Consider the following 21,668-nt stretch of genomic DNA (forward strand, 5'->3'; position numbering starts at 1 on the left):
AATTTAAAACTTCTGCATTTTCGTAGTCGCAACGATTCCATGAAAAGTCATTGCCTGCCTCGTCTTGTCCTGCCCACAGCCCAGCAGGCACCTTGTCAGCTTAGTGGGGATCCCAGAGCCCTCAGGACAGAGAACGCCAGCACAGTAAGGAGCTCTGGTGACCCCGAGACCCACCCGATGTCAGACCTTAGTGTTTGTGTGATGGATGTCCCTATCCCTGCTGAGGAGATTTTGGCCACTGGGACATGGTGGGCTCTGGTCCGCTGTCCCTCATGGAAGTGGGGAACTCCCCATCCTTGGCTCCCAGGTCTGGTCTGAGCAGCTCAGATTTGACCTCGAGGTCCAATGGGACGTGCCAACACCCAGATCCAAAGGCGACAGCTGCATGATGCCCACGGGGATGCATCTGCCTGCTCCCAGCACTACTCCATCCTTTTTGTGGAGCTCCGGCACAGATCCTGGAGGTCTGCAGAGACAGCAGATGAGCTCCATTAGCAACCAATTTAATCAACCAATTTAAATCAACTGTTGAAGTAAATGTATGGAATCTGGTGCCTTCCCATGGTCCTCACCCCAAGAGAGTGACAGTTCACCAGCATCCCACAGGATACTCACAGCGCATGACAGTGTCTCTGATCTGCCTGAAGCTTTTCTCCTTCAGCGCCATGTAGATGTAGTAGATGTTCCGCAGTTCCCTCGGATAATCCTTGCGATCCACGTCCTTCAGCACTGGGATGGTGCGTCCGTTGGCCATCGGAGCCTCAGCCAAGGCCTGGTGCATCTGGTACCTGCACCAGGGGTCCTGCAGGAAGCCGGGGGTTATGAGCATGACCCAGCAGTGGCTGTTCTGCACGGCGTCACACAGCTCTGTCACCATCGCGCTGCCCGCCACCGCATCGCGCAGCTGCAGGAAGCAACGGAAGCTCTCAGGTTGGCCCTCCAGGTAGGACACCAGCTCCTCCACCAGCTCCACGTCCCCCTCACTGTGGCAGATGCAGACGTCATAGCTCTTGTCCCACCGGGGGCTGTCCGAGGCACTGATGTCTGGTGCTGACACAGGCGACAGGGAGATGGAGCTGGTGGGCAAGCTCATGCTGGAAGAGCTGGAGCTCTTGGCAGAGGATGAGGAGGAGGAGGAGGAAGGTGAGGATGAAGCAGAGTGGCTGGACTTGAGGCTTTCCACTGAGCTGGGCTTGGGCTTGTGCAGGAGCCGCCTAAACCAACCTGCAGAGTGAGGCCACAGTGAGTTTTGGGGGGTTCAGCACCCCCTGGACTTCCCAAGCACAGCATCATTCAATCAGCAGGATGCCCCCAGATGGAAAGGAGTGGGTGGGATGTCACCTTGACCCCCAAAACCACCCTGGGTCCCTAAAACCTGAGGTGCCACCAAAAGCCGAATGCTGTGGCATCGTGAGGAGCAGCTCATGGGCACCCTCATGTTCTGTTGGGGAGGGGATGCCATGAGGGAGAGGACTCACCAGCCATAGTGGGCAGCACACTGCTCAGCCACCGACTGCCCCCGGGACACCTCTCCTGAGAGCAGAAAAGAGGGATAAAAAAAACTGAAAGCAAGAACTTCATGGCAGGTCTCAGCCCCAGGAGCTCAGCGTGGTCTATTCCACAGATCTGCACCTCTGGGGTGCTCTCTTACAGCCCCAAAATCACCCCCAGCAGAGTTTTCCGCATCTGCCTTCCCAAAATGTGGTGGGAAGAGACATTTACCTGTTACTGGCTCTCTCCACTGGAGATACACACCTGCAGCAAGCAAGGCCGAGAGATAATGGGGAGGAGAAACCCTCATTCCCATCAGTGGGGAAAGGATCCTGCGGAGAGGAGAAGTGGGAATCAGCTGGGATCACCAGGGATGGACTGGGTGCTGGCAAACCAAAGGCAGCACAGGTGATGAGCTGTGAATCCTTGGTGCTGCATGCCCTGGCATTCCTGTCTGTTCCCTGCCAGCTCACACAATCCCATGCCTCAGCACTGTGCTCCCAGCATGGTTTAGGGCACCCAGACACTTCCTGCAGACACCCAGGAGCAGCAGCATGGGAAACAGCTGCTGTTTTCCACTGCTAGCATCACCCCTTCCGAAATGAAGCCACCCAAGTCATGCTGAAGCCTTTCCCCTACTTCAAAAACAGCACAGGACTGCAGGAAATGCCAGCAAAACCCCGGCACGCCCACGGAAACCATAGTGCCCGACGTCGGCCAAAAGCTCAAGTGTGACTGGAACAATGAGTGTGGACAAAGTTTGGGAGATGCTTACCTGGAATGCAGGAGTCTGGCTCCGGAGCAGGGAATGGGATGCATCAGCCCCTGGGTTTGGCAAAGAAAGATCTTCTGGGATTACCTAGGTGGGAAAGGACAGTGTGTTCACTCTGGAGTCTAATGGGATCTGCAGTGAATGGTGAGGCTGATCCATCCGGGCAGCTTCCACATCCAGGAGTGATTCCCAGTGAAGCTGCCCTGGCGTGGAAATGAGGACGGGGCACCCACCTGCTTCCCCAGGTACAGCTCCCTGAACACACCCAGGTGCCCCCAGCTGCCAGCAGCTCCAGCCTCTGCCAGGAAATGTGAAAGCACAGGCAGGGTAAAGGGGCCAGGACTGCAGGGAGGGGAAGCCAAGTCCTCCCAAGGGCCTCCCTCCCACATCCGCCACACGCCGTCACTGCCCGGGTGTCAGTGCCCAGCCCTCACCAGCACCCGGATCTGTTTCCTTCCCTGGTTTCCTAACTAATACAGACAGGTCCACGTTTGCCACTCACGCTTATTTTATGAGTTACATTTACCAAGCACATCATATTTTCACCCCCAAATCCCTCCTGTATTTCTCCTTTCCCAGGTCTCATTCCTCTGGTGCTGCTGGCAGTGGCCAGCAACTGGCACTGCCTTCATCTCCTCATCATCCTCAACCCTTCCGATGCCTAATTTCCATCAGGGAAAAGTCCCATGTCCTCTGACCCCCAAAAATGTCCCCCCACCCCATTTAACCTCAACACCCCATGCCAGGGCCACTCAAGACACTCCTTCATCAATGCCACCATGACCCAGCTGTGCCCCAGGGCTGACTCCACCTCCTTGCTCAGCACACTGCTGTTTGTTTCCTCACCCCCAAGGACCTTCAAGTCTCCTGGGAAGGAGGGCTGAAGGTCAGGAGATCCCCCAACACCCACCAGCACCTGTCAGGCTTTTGGGGACCCCAACCCACACCACCACTGTGTCCCACAGGTCTTTGAAGAGCTCTGGCTGGACACTGAGTGTTCCCTCCATGCCAGCACCTGGCTGTGGCTTCCACAAGGTATTTCCATGTCTACTCACCTACCACCTTCAGCAAAACAACAGACCAGGGCACAGCAGCACAAAACCACGTGAAATGGGGGAGGCTCGCTGATGGCTTTGACCCCTTGCCATAAACACCTCCCCATCCTCAAGCACTTCCTCAGCCAGTCCATCTATCAGCCCTGGAAGGCACCTTGGGGGTGCAGGAGCAACCAGCCCATCCTCAAACACAGCGCTGAGAACCAGAGGAACCTGGGCAGCCTGTGCCCAAAAATGCAATGAATTCGCTGAGAGACACTGTGCTCCTCCCCACCGCCTGTCACCACCTCGGCTGCCTTTCTCTCCACCAAGCAGGGGACACCAGTTGGCCCCTTGGTGGCCAAATCCCAAAGGAAAAAGCCCAAGGCCGAGTGGTGCTGAGCCCCACAAGGACCCACAGGCTACCACTAGTCATGGGGCCCAGCACCGCTCATCCCACTGGGACCCATTTCGCATTATTCCCCGCCCCGGCACTGCTGCCACCACCCCAAAAACCAACTCCCCGCCCTCGGGCGGGACCCAGAGGAGGGTGAGTCACCCCAGAGCTGCCCCAGAGTGGGGAGCTGAGCAAGGGTGAACTCACAAATCCTAGACACCAAGAAGCAGCACCCTCTAGATCGCCCTCCACCCTACCTCAGCAGTAACAGAATCATTATTAAAGAAGTAATTAAGCAGGTACAGCTCTATTCACAGCGTGCCTTGGCCCACCAGCAGCAGCAGTTTCAGGCTGGTCATCACCAGGAGCCTGTGCTTTATAGGATTGCCTGTGGAATTCAGGAATGGTGAAGACTGGGTGCTGCAAGGCAGGGTCAAACAAAGGTGGCTCGTGTGAGAAAATAAGGCTAATTTTGTCCCTAAAAACACCACGAATGTTTCATGACGGTGTCAGTACAAACAACGCGCAGCTACCCAGAAAACACAGAATAATTTTTCTCCTGGAAAGCTCTAAGTACACCCAAATTCCGCCACACAGGATGCTTGAAGGCATCAGAGCGGCCGTCCAGGCACAGGCACGGTTTGTACCTCACAGGGCTGGAGACACGGTCGCACATACACGAACCCAGGCAGCGGCAGCTGGCGGCAGAGAGGCCCCTGAGGGGTAGAGGGGCACAGGGACACCGCCAGGCCCAGAGCAGCCGCAGCCCGGGCACAAAAGCCCCCTCAGCGCCGCCCCCCAGCCCGCCACTACGCCACGCATGCGCCCGCGCCTTTTATAGCCTCGCAAAGCCCCGCGAGACCACCGCTGCGTTCCCACGCCCGGCCCCGCCTCTTCCGCTGCGAGCCAATGGAAGGGCGGGGCGGGGCCGGGCCAACTCGTCACGTGGCCGGGCGCGAGGCGGCTGCGCGCGGCGCGGCGGCGGCGTCTCCTCAATGGGGCCGCGCGCGCGGCGCCAGGTGCGTGCGGGGCGCGCGGGGGCGGGGGGCGGGCAGGGCGCGGTTGCCATGGAGACGGCGGGGGGGGGAAGCTGTTGCCATAACGACGGCGGCCGCCATAATGGGGGGGGGGATCCTATGGCCTCCGCCCTGAGGGGACGGAGCGGCCTGAGGGGAGCGAAGGAGACCGGCGGGGCCGGGGATGAGGCGGCGGGGCCGGGGGTGACGGGAGAGGGGCCGGGAAGCCTCTGAGAGCAGCGGGCGGCCCGGCTGTGGTTCGCCCCCGCCGCGCCGTCGCCCTCTATAAAAGCTCGTTTTTATGGATGTTTCCCCCTGGGAAGGAGCCTCGGTGTCCTCCCCGCCTGCTGAATCCTCGTGGTGTTGCTTTTCCCGCAGGTTTAGCGAGGAGGGCACAACGGAGAGGACAGGTAAGGGCTCGAGAAATCCCGAAGGTGTGACCCCCCCCTCCCTGCTTCCCTTTCCAGGGTCAGTCCTGGAAAACCAGCGTGGTTCCGTGGGAGTCTGTGGGATACAGAGCTCAGCCGGGCTTTGCTGTGTCACTCTTTCTCCTTTTTCATGGAGCCATTGGGAAGCACGTGGAGAATCACAGCGTTGAATAAAAACCTCTGGTGTGTTTTGACTCACATCCAGGGAGGTCGGATCCCGTGGTTTTGTGTCTTGGATAGGAGTAGGGCTTGTCCTCTGTCCCATTGTCCCTGGAGCCTGTGTGTTTCTAGGATGGGTTTGATTCAGCTCCCAACTGCAGCTCCCACATGGAGGGATAGGCTTGGGAATTGGCCAGGGACAGCTCAACTTTTAGCTGAAACACGATGGCTTTTAAACGATCTTATCCCAGCACCTTAGAGCCGCTGAATTGAAAAAGAAGCTGCGAATTACACCCCTTGGCTGGTGGCAGTCTCAGCACTCAAAGAAGCTAAAAATAATGGATGAGCAGTAGGTTCGTACTTGTTTCTTTTGGGAATTCGTGGAGGCTCTGCTGGAGGAATGCAGTGTGGAGCTGGATCACTTGGCTTTGATTTTAAACATCCAGGTGTAGCTTTAGTTGTGTGTTGGGTGCTGAGCATGGAGATGGTGTCAGCAGCGACTTCTCCATGAGGTGGTGGAGGAGCTGTTCCATTAATGCCCCGTTTTGGCTCTGCAGGTTGGGCTCTGGTGTTGACTGTGTGGCGTGCTTGTGTTTTGCAGAGCCATGGGGAGGTTTTTGTAAATACACACCCTGTGTGAACCTCGGCCCTCATATGACACACGTGGTGTTCAGGTGTTTGCTTTTGCCTGGGATACAGCTTCATATTTCCAACATTTCTGCAGCTGGATATGTCTGTGTCACACAGGAAGTTGCTGTGGTTGGGTTTATCCAGTGCTGGTGACTTGGGCCCGGTTTAAAGCTGAAGTCTGGAAGGCTTTAGGATAAATTAAGGGATTTCTGTGGTGGGGAGGGAAAAGGATAATGCAGCAAACCCACACAGGGACTCTCTTAGTATCCCTGATAAAAGTGATGGGGACAAGGCTGGGACAGGGGAACGAGGCAGCTGAGGCAGGAATCCGTGGAGTGTTGTGTTTACAGTCTTCAACTCCCTGTAGTCCAAATAGCTGGCAAGTTCCCAGTGTCTGAAGAAGGCTGGAGAGACACTTCTTACCTTGTAAGTGCCTGTGGCTGCCTCTCCTCCATGGCACCTGTGTTGCCAGGGGGAACCTGCAGTACCTGGTGTGGTTTTTTCCCTGTGGCAGTGTCATGCTCTGAGGTAATTGCATTTAATTTTGGCTACCTCAGCTGTGCCAGCACGATCCATCCCTCTGGGGAGCAGAACTTCTCTCCAGGACTAAAAACTGGAGGTTTCTATTTCTTGGCTGAATCCCCATGAATTCTTTTTAAGACCAGTAATAACTTCTTTGGATCTAGGCTGTATTTATAATGGGGTTTTTGTTCCTTTATGGCTCTCTGCACTAAATAATAGACCTGAAGGTTGAAAGTCATTATATCAGACAATCTTACCAGGTGATTATAATTCTGAAAGGTGTTTCTTCCTAGGTTTAAATTACTTTTGAAACGTTGTTTAGAGGCACTTAAAATTGATTTGATGGCTCCATTCCTGCTGTTAATAGTGTGGGAATGTGCAGGGTGAGCGAGATGGGGCAGTGGAAGCAAACAGGGGAAGGCCTAGGTGGGAGTTTCAAACAGCCTCAATATTTGAGGCTCAGCTGATGATTCACAACCCAAAGATAATATAAACTTAAATTATATCCAGTTTGGAAATGAGGAAGGATTTACCTTTGGCTGTAGCTCTGGTGCTGCCAAGGGCAGACTCAAACTTCCCTCTGAAACGCTCCAGTTACCCATTGTTAGTGCCTGGCTCATCTAAAGCATCTTTGCACCATTAAATGAAATCTGGCTGGCTTTGTGGAAGCAGCCTGTCCTTCCAGGAAAATCAGCTAATCCAAAAGGAGAAGGATTTCCTTCCTGGGAAGGAAAAGGAGGGGCTTTTCCCCTCTTTATCCTGACCGTGCTTGGCTGCATTCACTCAGCGGGGATTTGATGGTACCACCTGACAGATCCTGTGTCCAGCAGGTCCTCCTGTCTTCCTGAGGGTCACTACTTTGGTCTTTGGAGATTTAACCCCCCGAAATAGTTCACCATGAGGCCTGACAGATTGCAGGTGCTCAGGGGTGATGAGGCTGCAGAGGTTCATTGTCAGAACAGCGTTGAAGTGCTCCCAGGCTCAGTGTGGGTTGGAAAAACACAGGGTAGGTACAATGTGCACAAGGGTGTGTGATGGAGGAGCCCTGCCTGACATGCACAGAGGGGGAAAACTGGGAGATTCCTCACATGCTAAGGGCCTTTCACACTTTTATCCAAAATCTGGGCCCTGCAGTAAGGCCCAGTAAGATAAAAAGGGGATTATTTGAAGTGATGAGCACTGTGTTCAGTGATGTTTCAGGAGGCAGGTGTTGAAAACCAGCTCTCTGAGGTGTTTTACTGTTGTTACAATGATTTATTATTGAGCAGCCTGGTGTGGTGGAAAGTGTCCCTGCCCATGGCAGGGGGTTGGAACGACACAAGCTTTAAGGTCGAGTCCAAGCCAAACCATTCCATAATGCCATTGTATAAAGTTTTCTGAAGGGGTCAGAAAGAAAAGGCTGCACACACGGTGTATCTGAGCATCTGACAGTGTCACTTTGCCCTGTTCTCATCATCCAGCATTGCAAGGTGGTGGTTTCCTAGAATATTGGCTGATTTCTCACACAATCCATGCCAACACTTGCAGCACAGCCTAGGTGTCCTAACTGGAAAGCGCTGCCCTGTGTGACCTGCTTTGCTGCCAGGGAGCAATAGCAGCATCTCCCTCAGATCTCCCTGAGATGGCAAAGCCTGCAAAAACTCTGATTTTGGGTCAGCAGCTCTTCCCCAGCATTTCCTCTGGCCAAAATCCCTGTATCTAACAGAGTTTTTGCTGGACTCTTCATTACAATTGACAAGAAAAAAGCAGAGGAGGGTGAACAGTTCTGTTCATTTTCATTCCCTTTTCTTAGACTTATTTGGGAGAAGCAGAGTGGGAGAGGACTGCGTGCTGGCAGACCTTTTGTGTTTTATGTCACGGGCTGTTGAAAGAGTTCTCAGACTGCACTTCCTTTTCGTGGGCTTTAAGGTCGTTTCCCAGTGCTTGCAGACGCATGGCGGGCTGAAAAACCCTTCTCTCGTCACCAGGGAATGAAATGCTCTCCGTGGATTTTTGGAGCCAACAAAAATCTTTTTGTCTTCCCTCCCACTGTTTCTCAAGCAGCAAGTTTGCTGACAGGCCTTGTCAGGAAGGGGGGAGTGCTGCTCCAAGATCCAGGCTCTCTGGGAAAATGAACGGCTGAGGTGAAACAAAGGGTCTGGCAAAGTGTGTTTTGCTGAGGCAATCACACCTGGGCAAAACAGCCCAGGATTTTACGGTAAAGGAGGTTAAGGAAGTGGATGAGACTGTGGGGCAAAGTTCAGAGACAAAAACATGCAATTCTCAGCCCAAAGGTGATCTTGGAATAATAACAAACCTGGGATTTATCCACCTGTGCAAAGCTGGTTCTGCAAAACCCCGTTGTCCAGGTGGTGTTGTCCATGTGCAGTGACTTTGCTTGCGGTGATTTGTCTGCTATAGAAACTGGATGGCTTCTACGGTGAGCCTGGACAAGGAAACGTTATTGGAAGATGGAATGCCACCTGCAAAAAAGCCCAGGTAAATTTCGTTATACTCCAGTGAATTGCTTCTAACAAGAGCCTTTTCCTTTGCCTTGCATTGTTCTCTAAGGATTGTGACCCTTGGTGACTGCAGCTCTTTCGCTTCCTGATCCGAGAGCCGCGCGCTGGCTTCTGGCCGTGCCCTGGGCTTTGCTGCTGTTAGTGGAACAAAGGCCTTCACGCCCAGAGTGTACTTTTTTGGAGTTTTAACCCTCAGCCAGGGGATGGGGTTGCACTCAAAGCTGTATTTTACTGTCCTGTCTCCATGGTCCTGTCCACTTGCAGCGTCAGGTCGAACATGTTGGTTGTGCTTCTTCGCTTGAGTTGGATGGTGGTTTCCAGGAGGACAGGGAGTTACTCAAATTAATATGATTGAGCTGCATGTGAAGGCTAAATAATTTACTCTGAGGCTCCCTGTGCTTAGAAACAGGTGGTCTTACAGCTCTGGGAGTGGGGACCTGACTGGTGGATAATTCTGTCCATCCGAGACTGGTACCGTGGCTGCTGTGGACTCAAAAGTTCTTGTGAACAAGCAGCTAATTCATCTGGGGAGTTGTCTCCCACTAATTTGACTTTTCTGGAGGGCTGCAGGATAGTTCTGTGTGGTCTCAAGGTTGATCAGTGACCCTGGAATGTGCAGAAAAGAGGCTGGGAGATGATTTTTTCCTTGCTCAGGATATCAGGGCAAAAACAAGTGTGTTTATCAGCAGGGAACAGAATGCCTCTTTCAGAGATGTCACACAGGACATTAAGACTTGGGTATTAGTTGTCATTTTGGATTTCAGTCCCTGGATTTGCAATAGTGTTTTTACACTAGCTCATTAGCACGAGCACTTAATTTATTCCTTACGTGAAGCTTGCAATCCTCAAATTAAACCCTGTTTATCAGCACTAACAGTGCAGCCCTCCTCGAGGAAAGGGTTAACAAGTCTGTTTTCATAGGCAGGAGCTGAGGGAAGGCACAGCTCCATCTGTGTGGTGTTGGTTTCCTCTCCCCTTCTCACTAAATATCACGTGTTTGCTGATAAAGCCCATTTCTTCCATACAAGCTGCTTCCCCAGGCTGCTGCTCCAGTCCTGGGGAGCTGCAGTGGGTCCCTGCTGCAGAAAGCAGCTGGACACCAGGCAAGGCAAGGCAAGGAGCAGCATATGTGTTTGATAAGTGATAAAGGTCATGTTTAAAAGCACTGTGCAGGTATAAAGTCAGGAAAACGTGGAAGAGGGGAGGAGGAATAAGGAGAATCCAGCCCTGCAGCCCTTTCATGTGACTCTGTGTCATCTGGGATCTTCCAAAAGATTGGCCTGGAGCTGACATTGCAGGCATCACAGGGAAGGGATTGCTGGTACAGCTGAGGGGCTTCCTCAGCAAACTGGGGCTGGACCCCTCCAGGGCAGAGCTAGGAGGAAACCTTCCCTTGCTTTCCTCTGTGCTGGGATAAATGGAGCTGTTGTCTCCAGGCCCCTGTTCTGCACCTTGTTTAAACCAGGTTGTATTTCTGACCTGCATGGGATCCAACACACGTTTTGTCTCAGGACATAGAGCATGTGTGTGTCTCATTCTCTAGTGCTCACCACACTTTTCCCATGCCCTCCAGCCTTCCAGGTAACTTTTATTAATAGACTTCCCTTACTCCAGAATTTTAGTGGATTAGCTTTGCTTCAGAAGCACCCCAGGGTATCACTGACTTCCCCAGTAACCATCATGGTAACAGATTCGATTCCCAAAAATGTTGTAATTATGGACCTTGTGTTGGGAGCATTTGTGCTGCTGATCTGTGCAGCTCCCTGCTGTCTTTTAAGGATACCAAGCTGCTTCTCTCATGCTCCATTTATCAGAGAGCCCCAGTGGATATTTGATGCAAAATTTAGGCACGGGGTACCTCCCTCTCCCTCGGTCTGCATGTCCCACCACCCCAGACACCCTTCCACTCATGGTGGTACCAGCTGTGCTCCTTTCTCCTCTTGCAGGAAGCTGTTGCCAAGCCTCAAAACCAAGAAGCCTCGGGAACTTGTTTTGGTGATTGGAACAGGAATTAGTGCTGCAGTTGCTCCCCAGGTCCCAGCACTGAAGTCTTGGAAGGGGCTGATTCAGGCCCTCCTGGATGCTGCTATTGACTTTGATCTCCTGGAAGATGAAGAGAGCAAACGGTTCCAGAAGTGTCTTCATGAAGACAAGAACCTGGTTCATGTTGCCCACGACCTTATCCAGAAGCTGTCTCCGGTCAGTGTGCTTGTACCTGCCCTGAGTGCAGGATTTGGCTTTTGGAAAGAGCCAGATTTGGTTCTCCAGCAACAGTGCCCCCATCCCAACAATTCCTCTATGTACGAGGAACCACAAGTACAGTTACTGTGCCAAGTGCCTGAGACATAACCCTGCTGTGGACATGGGTTTTGGGTGTTTCACTTGGACCAAGATGATCAGAGGGATGGGACACCTTCCTATGAGGAAAGGCTGAGAGAATTGGGATTGTTAAACCTGGAGAAAAGAGCTTCAGGGGTGACCTAGTTGTGGCCTTCCAGTACCTGAAGGGAGCTGACAAGAAGGATGGAGAGAGACTATGGGGAAGGGCCTGGAGTGACAGGACAAGGGGGAATGGCTTCACACTGACAGGGGGCAGGGCTAGATGAGATATTGGGAAGGAATTGTTCCCTGTGAAGGTGGTGAGATTGCCCAGAGAAGCTGTGGATGCCTCATCCCTGGGAGTGTTCCAGGCCAGGCTGGAGGGGTTTGGAGCAACCTGGGATAGTGAAAGGTGTCCCTGCCCATGGCACAGAGTGGGATGAGATGGCACAGAGTGGGCTTTAAGGTTCTTCCCAACCCAAACCAGTCTGGGATTCTGCGATCCTATGACTATGCTGAGGGAGAGCACCCAGCTTGGTGGAGCTCTGTGTTTGCCCTGCAAGGACCCAGAGCTTTGCAGGGTGTTGGGGAAACATGGGTAGTTTTTCATGGAGTCATTTGGCATGGGGCAGCGTTAAGGGGCCGGGCTCTGATCTCGATCTGTCTCCCCTTCTCAGCGCACAAGCAACGTTCGCTCAACCTTTTTCAAGGACTGTTTATACGAGGTGTTTGATGACCTGGAATCCAAAATGGAAGATTCTGGGAAGCAGCTGCTTCAGTCTGTGCTTCACTTGATGGAAAACGGGGCCCTTGTGTTAACCACAAACTTCGATAACCTGCTGGAGCTGTACGCAGCACACCAGGGGAAGCACCTTGAGTCTCTTGACCTGACTGATGAAAAGAAGGTAAAGGATGATTATTTCTTTTGTCAGGAACTGTGGTGGTGCAGGATGTGCTCTCGTGCTGCCTGAGGGCACTGGACTGATTGTCGTGGTTTAACTGGTGGCAGACAAGCTCCAAGCAGAGGCTCTGACTGTTCAGGGCAGCTAGCAGAGGAATGAGGAGGAATGCTCCTTTCTGGAACGCTGGTTTGCTGGCTGCCATCCAGTGCTCAGGAGGAGTCCTTAAGCCTGCTATTCCTTTGATCTCTGTCCTTGAAACTTCTGGCTTGGCCTTGCTTCCCCATAAGGCTCAGGCTGATGTTTCTAACCAATATGGGAAAGTTCATGCAAAATGCAAAGCTGAACTTTCTATTTTTATAGGGTGCTGCAAAATGCTTTTTGTGATGGGTGTTCAGGCCTGCAGCCTTTGAGGCTCCCCTCTTGCCTCGTGTCCTCTTCGTGCAATGGCTGGAGTGGCTCCTGCTGCTGCACTCTCGGAGTTACTCTCTTCATGCAAACATCCCTCCTCCTGCCCCAGTCAGGCTGTGAAACCCTGAGCTCTTTGCACCTGCCCATCTGATCTCTCCATCGTGGGTTTTACTGGTGGGGAGCATTTCATCCTTCTGTTTGCATGTTAAACACAATGTGTGTGTCCTGTGCAGTCCTTGGTCTCTTTTCATTCTCATTTCTGTGCTTCATGTTTCCTGCGTGACCTCTTAATCTACATGGCTGGAAGTACTTACAGTGTTACAAATAAGCATTCTAATTATTGCAAGCTTAAACGAGCTGAGGTCTGCAGGAGTAAACCGAGAGCCTTGGAAGCAGCTGTCTGAAATGGAGGTCAGCTCAGCTGGTGACTCCCTCAGAGCTAATAGGCATGACAAAATAAAACTTGGTAGGCTTGAGAAACATGCTGATGTAGGATTTGTAGTTTTTTCCCCTTCTTCTGGTAAATCTGGCATATTGATTCATTCTCATCACATTCAGCAGTCAGCTGAAGCGTTGACCCAAACGAGCAGCACAGGCTGTGGCTGCAGGCCGTGGTGTAGAGGCTGATGGAGAGAATATGAGGAAGAAGCAGCCTCTTTGGAGTTCTTCCCCAAAACATTACCTTTAGCAGTGCTGTGATAGCCATTGTGATGCACTGACCGACGCTGCTGCGGGTTTGTGTTGTGTAGGTGCTGGAGTGGGCACAAGAGAAGAGGAAGCTCAGTGTCCTGCACATCCACGGCGTCTACACCAACCCCAGCGGCATCGTGCTGCACCCGGCCGGCTACCAGAACGTGCTGCGCAACACCGAGGTCATGGTGAGCCACGCTGGGGGCCCAGGCCTGGGGTAGCTACAGCTCCCACTTGGGTCAGCTGGGCATACATTGAGTTTAGACTGAGCTTCACAGAGGGTGGGGGAGAATAAATTGGTTATGGGAAATAGGAGGGGTGAGTTCCTTAGCCTGCTACGGTGCCAGAACACCTCCCACACTTGCTGAAGGATGGCATTGCTGCAGAGCCTCGGAAGGGATAGGGCAAGCGCTGTCTCCTGTGAGGATGAAGATCACCTTGACCAAGAACATCTTTCCCTTTCTTAAAGCGAGAGATTCAGAAGCTGTATGAAAATAAGTCCTTCCTCTTCTTGGGCTGTGGTTGGACAGTTGATGACACCACGTTTCAGGCCCTGTTTTTAGAGGCTGTCAAGCACAAGTCAGACCTGGAGCACTTCATGCTGGTGCGGAGGGGAGATGTGGATGAGTTCAAGAAGCTCCGTGAGAACATGCTGGACAAAGGGATCAAAGTGATTTCCTACGGAGACGAATACGCCGACTTGCCCGAGTACTTCGAGCGGCTGACGAGCGAGATTGCCATGCGGGGCCGCACAGGTACGGGGCCGGGGGCTGGGGGACACTTGGCTGCCACCACGGAGAGTAGACAGGGTTAGTAGCCCCTGTTCTCCACACTCTATAAAAATTCCTCAAACCTTTTTTTTTTAAGAAAAGCTGGATTTGAGGGTTGCTTCTCTGAAATCGCTGTGTGCTCCAGCAGTTTAAGCAGCTGGGCTGTTTCCCACGCCTGCAAGCTTTTTTTTTTTTATGTGCAGCTGCAGCTGTTTGTTCCCTTTCTAGTGAAGGGGCATTTTAGTCTCGCTGACCTTCATGCTGGTCAGCCTGAGCCAATGCTTTTATACAAGAGGTATCACTAATAAATCATAAAAATGGGGGAAAATTGGGTTCACTGTCCAGAGCCTTGCTGGCAGGTATTCTGAGGCTTAGTCCAGCTGGGAAAGCCTGTGTGAAACCATCACATGGGCAGCTGGCTCTCCACCTGACACTGGTCTCTGCTCTGCCCCAGGTATGCCCAAGGAGGGGCAGCAGCTGAACGGCTCTGCTGCTGCCCATGCTGAGGTAAAAGGTAAGGAAGGCTCTCTGGAGCCGAGAGGCTTCACCCTGTGCAGCTCCTTGGAGTCCCAGGCAGGTTTTCAGCCTTTGCTTCCACGCAGGATGCAGCCCCTGAGCCTCAGCCCTGCCCAGGCCCTGAGCCATGGCAGGGGCAGGCCCAAGCCAGGCCAGCAGCCCTCAGGGAGGCCGGAGCCCATCACTGTCCCACTGCTGTCCAGCACCGAGCCAGGACCCTTTCGGCAGGGAAGAGGCCAGGACAGAGCCTCCACGGATGAACACCTGGTCTAACATTGCATTGTGGTTTTACTGGGGCTGCATGTGCCTGCGGAGCGCAGTGTCCCCACGGGAGCTGCAGCCTCCTCTAACTTCAGACCTAGTGCTTTTATATTCTGTATTTCAATTAAAAAATGAAACTTGAGCTTTTTTTTTTTTTTTTTTTACTGGAAGCTCTAGTTTTCTAGTCCTGTCTTTTTACTGTACAGTATTTTGTATGTTGAAGTTGTATTAAAGGCCTGCTCACTGAACTTCTGGCTGCTGTTATCATTTACAGGCCCTCTCACACCCCACACTGGCAGGAGTTCATCTCTCCCAAACCCAGTAGGAAACAGGTCCTGACTGGAGGCAAGTTATTTATACACAGAGAACAAATTATGAAGTTTATTTTATATAAATTATGTCTCTTAGCAGACAGCATTCAATTTATTGCACTATAGCACATCTGCGATACAGAGCTACAAGACATCGTCAGAGAGGTTTGTATTATTCAGTGTAGCACTTCTGACCGGGATCAAGAGGCACTCGGAGGGGGGAGAAAGGGTGCAGGAAAGCAGCAAGCAGCCACCATTCTCTTCCAGTATTAATGTGGTTTGGTTTTTTTTTTTTCCTTTTTACTAGCAAATAATGCCAAGACCAGCAGGCAGGAGCCAGGTAGGCATGCTGCCTTCCTCCTCTGGACCCGGCTGCCACAGCTCTCCAGCTCCTGCCCAAATATGTGGTGTCTGGGGACCCTGCTCCAGAGTCCGAGTGAGGACAGATATGGGGGACTTTAAGGCAATTCAGCATGTCCCCTCCAGCCCAGCACAGGCCGTCACCTTTTTTTGGTTTATCAGCTTCAGTGGAGCTGCCAGGAGCAGCACCATTAACAGCCAGATCTAACACTGCCCCTAAGCCCAAGTCCCTCCTGCCTCCTCTCTAAGCTGGTCTAAAAATCAAAAGCAGCTCAAAAAAAAGCCTTCAAACCCACCAAAAAGCACAGCAGATCCTGGCACCGCCCACCCCCCGTGCAGCACGAACAATACAAAGCTCTGGATTCGGCCTCCCCGCAAGGGAGCCTGCGTCACTGGACACAGACTGGAGGAATCCAGGGAAGGGCTTTTTGTGGATAAAAGGGGGTTTATCCAAAAAAAGTACTCCTCATACTGCTATTCCTCCATTCTGTTCTGCACTACACGGGAAAGACTAGTCGGTGACAGGGTAAAGCATGTTCTTCTGGGACATCTGCACACAGCGATTTGGTGTTTAGGCCTTCATGAGCGCTGCGACCACGGCCTTGGCGTTAAGGCTTCGCAGATCACAGTAGGTTTGTCCAGTACCAACGAAAACGATGGGCTTGCTCGTGATGTAGGTCATAGAGATGGCGGCTCCCACCTGCCGGGAACAAGCAGCACTGTTACATCCAGTGCTCCCCCTCAGGGAGCTCATCGTTCATTCATCCCCCACGTGTGGAAACCAGACTGCTAAATTTGGGCTCAATGGTTTAACCACAAGAGGAAAGTGCAGGAGTGCCCTGTGTTTGACAATTCCCGTCTCTCCCCTCCAGTCACCATCAGGAAGCTCCGTGCAGAGTCACCTCAGCAGCCTCCTTACCTTGTCATCGATGGTATCGAACTTGGTGAGGACGATGCCATCAATGAGCCGCGGTGTCTGGGCCATGGAGTGATCAGCCAGGGCCTTGTTGAACTTGACCTGAGGGAGAAAAAAGATCCAAGAAATGCACTGGTGGTGCTGCCACCATCCAATTCTCTGGTGAAACCTACAAACGGGTTCTTTCCCGCTCCATCTCTCAGGAACGAAGCCTCCACACTCACCAGCTGATCCACAGCCTCATTTCCCACCAGTGCTTCCCCAACGAACAGGACCAGGTCGGGAGCGTTGACAGCGATGAGTTTGGCCAGAGCGGTCATCAGGGGCGCGTTGTCCTGCATGCGGCCCGCCGTGTCCACCAGCACCACGTCAAAGCCCTGGTTCCGAGCTGGGGCGGCAGGGAGGCAGCGTGAAGGACGGCACTCGCCCAGGACAGCCACGCCCGCCCCCGGCTCTGCACATACCGTAGGAGATGGCCTCCATGGCGATGCCCGCAGCGTCCTTGCCGTAGCCCTTCTCGTAGAGCTGCACCATGGTGCGCCCGCCGTGGCTCTCCGGAGGGTGCAGCGCGTTGAGGCGGCGGGTGTGGGTGCGCAGCTGCTCCACCGCTCCCGCACGGAACGTGTCACACGCGGCGATGAGGACGCTGAAGCCGTTCTCGATGAGCCAGAACGAGATCTGCAGGGGGTAACAGATCAAAAAAGCCCCTTAGGAGCTGCACAGCCTGACCCCACCACCCTGATCCTGTGATCCAGGATCCTGTCCTACCTTGGCCAGGTTGGTGGACTTCCCGACACCGTTGACGCCACAAAAGGTTACAACGTAGGGCCGGCGATGGCGCTGGGCATCCATGACATCGCGGAGGACGTCCACACGGCGCTGGGGCTGCAGGATCTGCACCAGGGCCTCCTGCAGCGCCTGCTTCACCGTCGAGGTTACCGCTGGGAGGAAGGGGATGGAAAGAGGACATGTTACACGTGGGGAATACTCCCGAGCTCCAAACACACAGGATGCCACGTGGACACTTACTGGTGAACGTTCCCATCACCTTCCCTTCCAGTTTCTTGGCCACAGATTCACAGAGCTGCACTGCAATCTCAGCTGCCACGTTTTTAGCTTGGAGAAAGAGCAAGGAGTCAGTGCTGCTGAGAAGGTTACGCACGTCCCCCATCGGCGTCAAGGGAAGGATGGAGTCAGTGTGCAAGATCCCCACCGGACCCGACTGCTACATCCCTTTTGCTGCACCGTCCAGGGATCCCCAGGGGCTAGACAGAAACCCACCACAGTTCCTGTGGGCAGGAACATCCCAAACCACAGGCACTACCCACACTGGGGCCCACCCAGCAGAGCACAGGGAACCGCCACTAATCCCTCACACCACAGATCCAGACGTACCAATCAAGTGATCCTTCATCTTCTCCAGCACGGGGTCCATGTCCTCTCTTGTCAAGCTCTTGGAACCCACCAGGCCCTTCAGCATGCCAAACATGCCCCCCAGGCCACCCTTCTTCACACTGTGGAGAAGCAGAAGAGTTACACTGAGGCTTGAGAGTGAATTGCAAAGGTCGGATGCAGAAGGGCCTGCCCTGAGTGGACAAACACACCAGTTTGTCCATCCTGCATTACTGGTTAGACTGGAACAGGAGTTAAGGAGAGAAATCAAGAACCATGTGACAAGCAGGGGCTGTGGGAGCCTCTACCTGGGTTTCGAAGGGTTCTGGACAACTTTCTCCTCTTCAGCTTCATCATCGCTCTCATACTCCAGGTCATAAAGGCGGCCGGGCTCCCGATTTTTGTCCCCCAGGGCCTGCGAGGGGAAGAAGCAGCTTTATGGGCTGGGTGCTACGATGCCTGTTTCATGTTTCTTCACGATCCATTCTCATCCAGGCACGGAGACTGGGTTCATAATGCCCAGCTGATCCCAGAGAATGCAAGACAGCAAACGGGGCCACCTGAATTTTCCTTACCATGTCGGGGTCAAACTCCTCCACGGGACAAGCCTCCGCGCTGCCGTTGGTAGCAGAATTACTGTAATCGAGTACTTTGGCATTAGAGTTCCCCAGATCCCACACCCGGGGCTTCTTCCCCTTCTCCTTCTGTGCGTCGGGCTTTGGAGATCTGGTGGAACAAAGACCAGAAACGTGTTCAGTGCAGGGAAGCAGCAGCCATCGCCTCCTTAGGAGATGGGAAAAATAAAAGCCTGGATTACCCAAAAAGGCAGAAATTGACTGATCTGATCTCCAGAGTTTATTCATCTGAACTTTAGCCCTGTATGGCACCACCTCCCCTCAAGCCAGGCATGGATGGGCAGCTGCTGTCTGCTCACTAATGACAGGTCTGGACCTCTCCCAGGGTTTCTGGATCTCCCAGCAAAGGGAATCAGGTTCTATTACCCCTCCAGGACCCCCAGGTATCTTCTCCCAGTCTTTTTAGCAAGCAGGGAAATAAAGAAAAGGGAAATAAGGTCCAGGAGCGTAAGGTCTAGCTTCCAGGGGTCACCAAAAGGAGGAGAGATTCTGCCATGGCCTAGCTGGAACCACAGGCAGATTGACTGTGATTTCATCACCCACCTGGACTTCTCCCCAGCTTTCATGTGTCTCCTGAAGAATTCCTCCCGGTTCTTCTGCAGGATTTCATCCTTGGTCAGTTCCTCCTTGTCCCCTGCTGCCGAGAGCTGCTTGTCACCCGCAGATGCTTTACTGGGCGCTGCCACAGCTTCAGTTCCTGACAGGAAGAACCCCAACATAAGCTCAGACCAGCTCCAAGCGGATTGGGAAAGCACAGGCTGCAACACATTGCTCTGGAATATTTATTTCCCTCCCACTTATCTTCCCCATCAACTCACCATCCTTTTTGGAACCTTTGTTCTTCTTGTTTTTGACCTTCTCCTTTGGTTTCTCCCCTCGGGTTTCAATCATACACTTGACAGTCTTCTGGGATTTCAGAGACTGCTCAAACGTCTTCATTACCGTGGGAGCTCGGACTTTGCTGCTTTCCTCTGCATCCCTGCGGGGAGGTGACCCATTAGCCTGGATTTCAGCTCTTCCCCCCTCCCACCTCTGCTCAAAACAGAAATTTAAGACAAAACCCAAGCTCTCTACCGGAGGAGGCGCATGAAGTCATCTTTAAAATCAAAGGTGCCATTTAGGAGGCCCAGGGCGCCCTTCTGCTGGAACTCGTTGCGGTATTTGTCTCGGAACTCCTTATGGACGTCGTCTATCAACTTGTCCACGTAGGTTAGAGTCAGGATCTTCTGGAAGCCCACCTGCCAAGGAGCACGGCCAACAGACACTGCACTTCCAGCTCCTTCCACAGCAGCAAGGAAGCAAAAAAACCTCTTTATTTAATTCAGAGTTCTTTAATGTGGGTGAGCTTCAGCCTGCACTTTCTGCTCCAACTTCCCAGGTTTTTAAAATGCCCCCAAAAAGTTAAAACAGCCCAGAGCTTTGCTTCCACAGGTGACCCCAACGCACACAGGCTGTCTCATGGCAACAAGGACACGTAGGGCAAGGGCAGAAAACCTTTAGCTTATCTGTGGGTCAACAGGGAAGGTTGTAATGGATTTATGGAGATAAGGTGCCAGCAGACTGAAAAGGAGAGCGGTAAATGCTCCTTAAAGTGAAGGGAATGACACATTTCTGGCTTTTTTTCAATAGATCTGGCCAAACTGAAGTTTTACAAGGCTGCAGTTTCTATTTGAGGTTTGATTAGTTTTAATCCTGTTGCAGATGATTAAAATAAGCTGCTACTGCAGCAGCATTCAGCTGATAGACACCCATGTCCCCCTCCTGGGGGAAGCCTGGCTACACTGGGGTCACTGCTCAGCATGCCCCTGAAACCCTCATCACACCCCCTCACCCCCCCAAAATCCCAAGACTGGGGAGCCAAACCAGTCTGGGAGCTGAGGTCCAGCCCTACGCAGTGCAAACAGCTGTTTGCTCAAACCTCAGCACACCGGGAACCATTCCCCCTCTTTTCTGGGACAATCCCCTTCCTTCGGGTTTGGGGGCACATGGGGGGCTAGAGGGACCCTCCTGCCATACCAGGGGTGCCTAGAGGGGGTCACTTACCACAAACACCAGCTCAAACTGGTTATCCAGTTTGTACTTAAGCGTGAGGGCTTCATGGGTGAAGGAGTTGTTGCCACCTCTCTCCTGGGGGAGAGGAGCCGTCAGAATGGGGGTGCCAGCACCACCCATCACCTCCTCATCCCTGTCACCCCCCTTTCCCAAAGTGGTCCGGCATCCCTTACACATGACCCCACACCCTCTGGGCAGGTGCTCCCACCCGTCCTCCCCCAGCTGGGTGATCCCCCCCACCCCCGAGCTGGTCATGCCCCCCCGTCCCCCGTCCCAGGTAGGTAGTGCCACCTTTCTTCCTCCCCCCCCCCCCATCCCAGGCAGGTGGTCCCACCCAAGTCTCTCTGCTCCCCAGGGTGACGGTCCCATCCATAGCCCCAAACGGGTGACCCCACACCCGTCCCCACCCCCAGAGCTGCTCCTGCCTCTGTGTACCCCCAGCAGGTGCTCGCACCTCTGTGCACCCTCCGCCCCCGGTCCCCAGGTAATGGTCCCACTCACGTGTGCCCCCTCCTCACGCAGGGCCTCCCATCCACCTCCCCCCTCACCGGGGCGATACCATTCCCCCAGAGGGGTGCTCGTGCCCTGTTTCCCCCCTCCCCAGGCAGGCGGTCCCAGTCCCCGTTCCCCCGCCAGCTACGTGGGCCCGCCTGATCTCCCATCCCAAGTAGGTGCTCCCATCCCCACCTCCCCCGCCATGCCCCTAGTCTCACCGATTCTCCCTCCCCAGGCAGATGGTTCCCCCCCTCACGGCAGGTGGGCTCGCCCGCTCCCCCCTCACCAGGTATGTGACCCCTACCCAACCCTCCGCCCCCCGGTCCCACCCGACCTGCAGGAGGACGGAGCGGATGAGGGCGTTGACGGGGGCGGTGGCGGCGGGCCCGCGCACGCCCTGGAAGCACCAGAGGACGAGGCCGCCCTTGCTGAAGATGGTGAAGAAGTCGAGCATGGCGGCGGCGCCGGGCCCGGCGGGGCGCACACGTCGCTCTGCCCCGCGCTTCCGCCGGAAGTTCCGCCCCCCCCGCGCCGTTGGCGGGATGGCGGCGGGCGGGCGGGGGGCGGGGCGGAGGCCCGGGCGGGGGGGGCGGAGCTACGGGAGGGGGCGGGGCCATGCTGCGGTGCGGGCGCGCGCTGCGCGTGCCGGGCCGGGGGGCGCTGGGAGCGGGGACCCCGGGGAGGACCCTGG

General features: G+C 53.9%; 3 protein-coding genes across 7 annotated transcripts; 1 reads left to right on the forward strand and 2 right to left on the reverse strand.

Annotated features, from left to right (window-relative positions):
- Window positions 1-54: 54 nt before the first annotated feature.
- On the reverse strand, window positions 55-4,479 carry TIRAP (TIR domain containing adaptor protein). Of its 5 annotated transcripts, none has more exons than XM_082296903.1 (7): window positions 4,342-4,451; window positions 2,497-2,561; window positions 2,267-2,350; window positions 1,723-1,823; window positions 1,479-1,533; window positions 616-1,224; window positions 55-466 (listed from the first exon to the last, which is right to left on the reverse strand). In XM_082296903.1, the coding sequence occupies exons 5-7, from the start codon at window positions 1,483-1,485 to the stop codon at window positions 423-425; spliced, it is 660 nt and encodes a 219-aa protein (XP_082153029.1). In that variant the 5' UTR covers window positions 1,486-1,533; window positions 1,723-1,823; window positions 2,267-2,350; window positions 2,497-2,561; window positions 4,342-4,451; the 3' UTR covers window positions 55-422. The 5 variants fall into 5 exon arrangements, with proteins under 5 accessions (XP_082153029.1, XP_082153028.1, XP_082153030.1 ...); XM_082296902.1 differs by having other exon boundaries at window positions 2,497-2,733; window positions 4,342-4,375; XM_082296904.1 differs by lacking the exon at window positions 2,497-2,561 and having other exon boundaries at window positions 1,756-1,823; window positions 4,342-4,479.
- A 164-nt stretch (window positions 4,480-4,643) lies between these two features.
- On the forward strand, window positions 4,644-15,069 carry FAM118B (family with sequence similarity 118 member B). Its single transcript, XM_082296897.1, has 9 exons — window positions 4,644-4,713; window positions 5,089-5,120; window positions 8,850-8,927; window positions 10,897-11,149; window positions 11,947-12,174; window positions 13,329-13,457; window positions 13,739-14,024; window positions 14,494-14,553; window positions 14,642-15,069. Exons 3-9 carry the CDS (start codon window positions 8,857-8,859, stop codon window positions 14,653-14,655), a joined length of 1,041 nt encoding a protein of 346 aa, XP_082153023.1. The 5' UTR covers window positions 4,644-4,713; window positions 5,089-5,120; window positions 8,850-8,856; the 3' UTR covers window positions 14,656-15,069.
- A 114-nt stretch (window positions 15,070-15,183) lies between these two features.
- On the reverse strand, window positions 15,184-21,473 carry SRPRA (SRP receptor subunit alpha). The gene is made up of 14 exons (XM_082296887.1): window positions 21,312-21,473; window positions 20,474-20,557; window positions 19,505-19,668; window positions 19,249-19,409; window positions 18,974-19,127; window positions 18,371-18,521; window positions 18,104-18,210; window positions 17,799-17,917; window positions 17,433-17,519; window positions 17,172-17,344; window positions 16,868-17,081; window positions 16,628-16,791; window positions 16,407-16,505; window positions 15,184-16,187 (listed from the first exon to the last, which is right to left on the reverse strand). The coding sequence occupies exons 1-14, from the start codon at window positions 21,429-21,431 to the stop codon at window positions 16,059-16,061; spliced, it is 1,926 nt and encodes a 641-aa protein (XP_082153013.1). The 5' UTR covers window positions 21,432-21,473; the 3' UTR covers window positions 15,184-16,058.
- Between the last annotated feature and the right edge of the window lie 195 nt (window positions 21,474-21,668).

This window comes from Coloeus monedula (genome assembly GCF_965178545.1).
Source record: "Coloeus monedula genome assembly, chromosome: 25".
In the NCBI taxonomy this organism is placed as follows: Eukaryota; Metazoa; Chordata; class Aves; order Passeriformes; family Corvidae; genus Coloeus; species Coloeus monedula.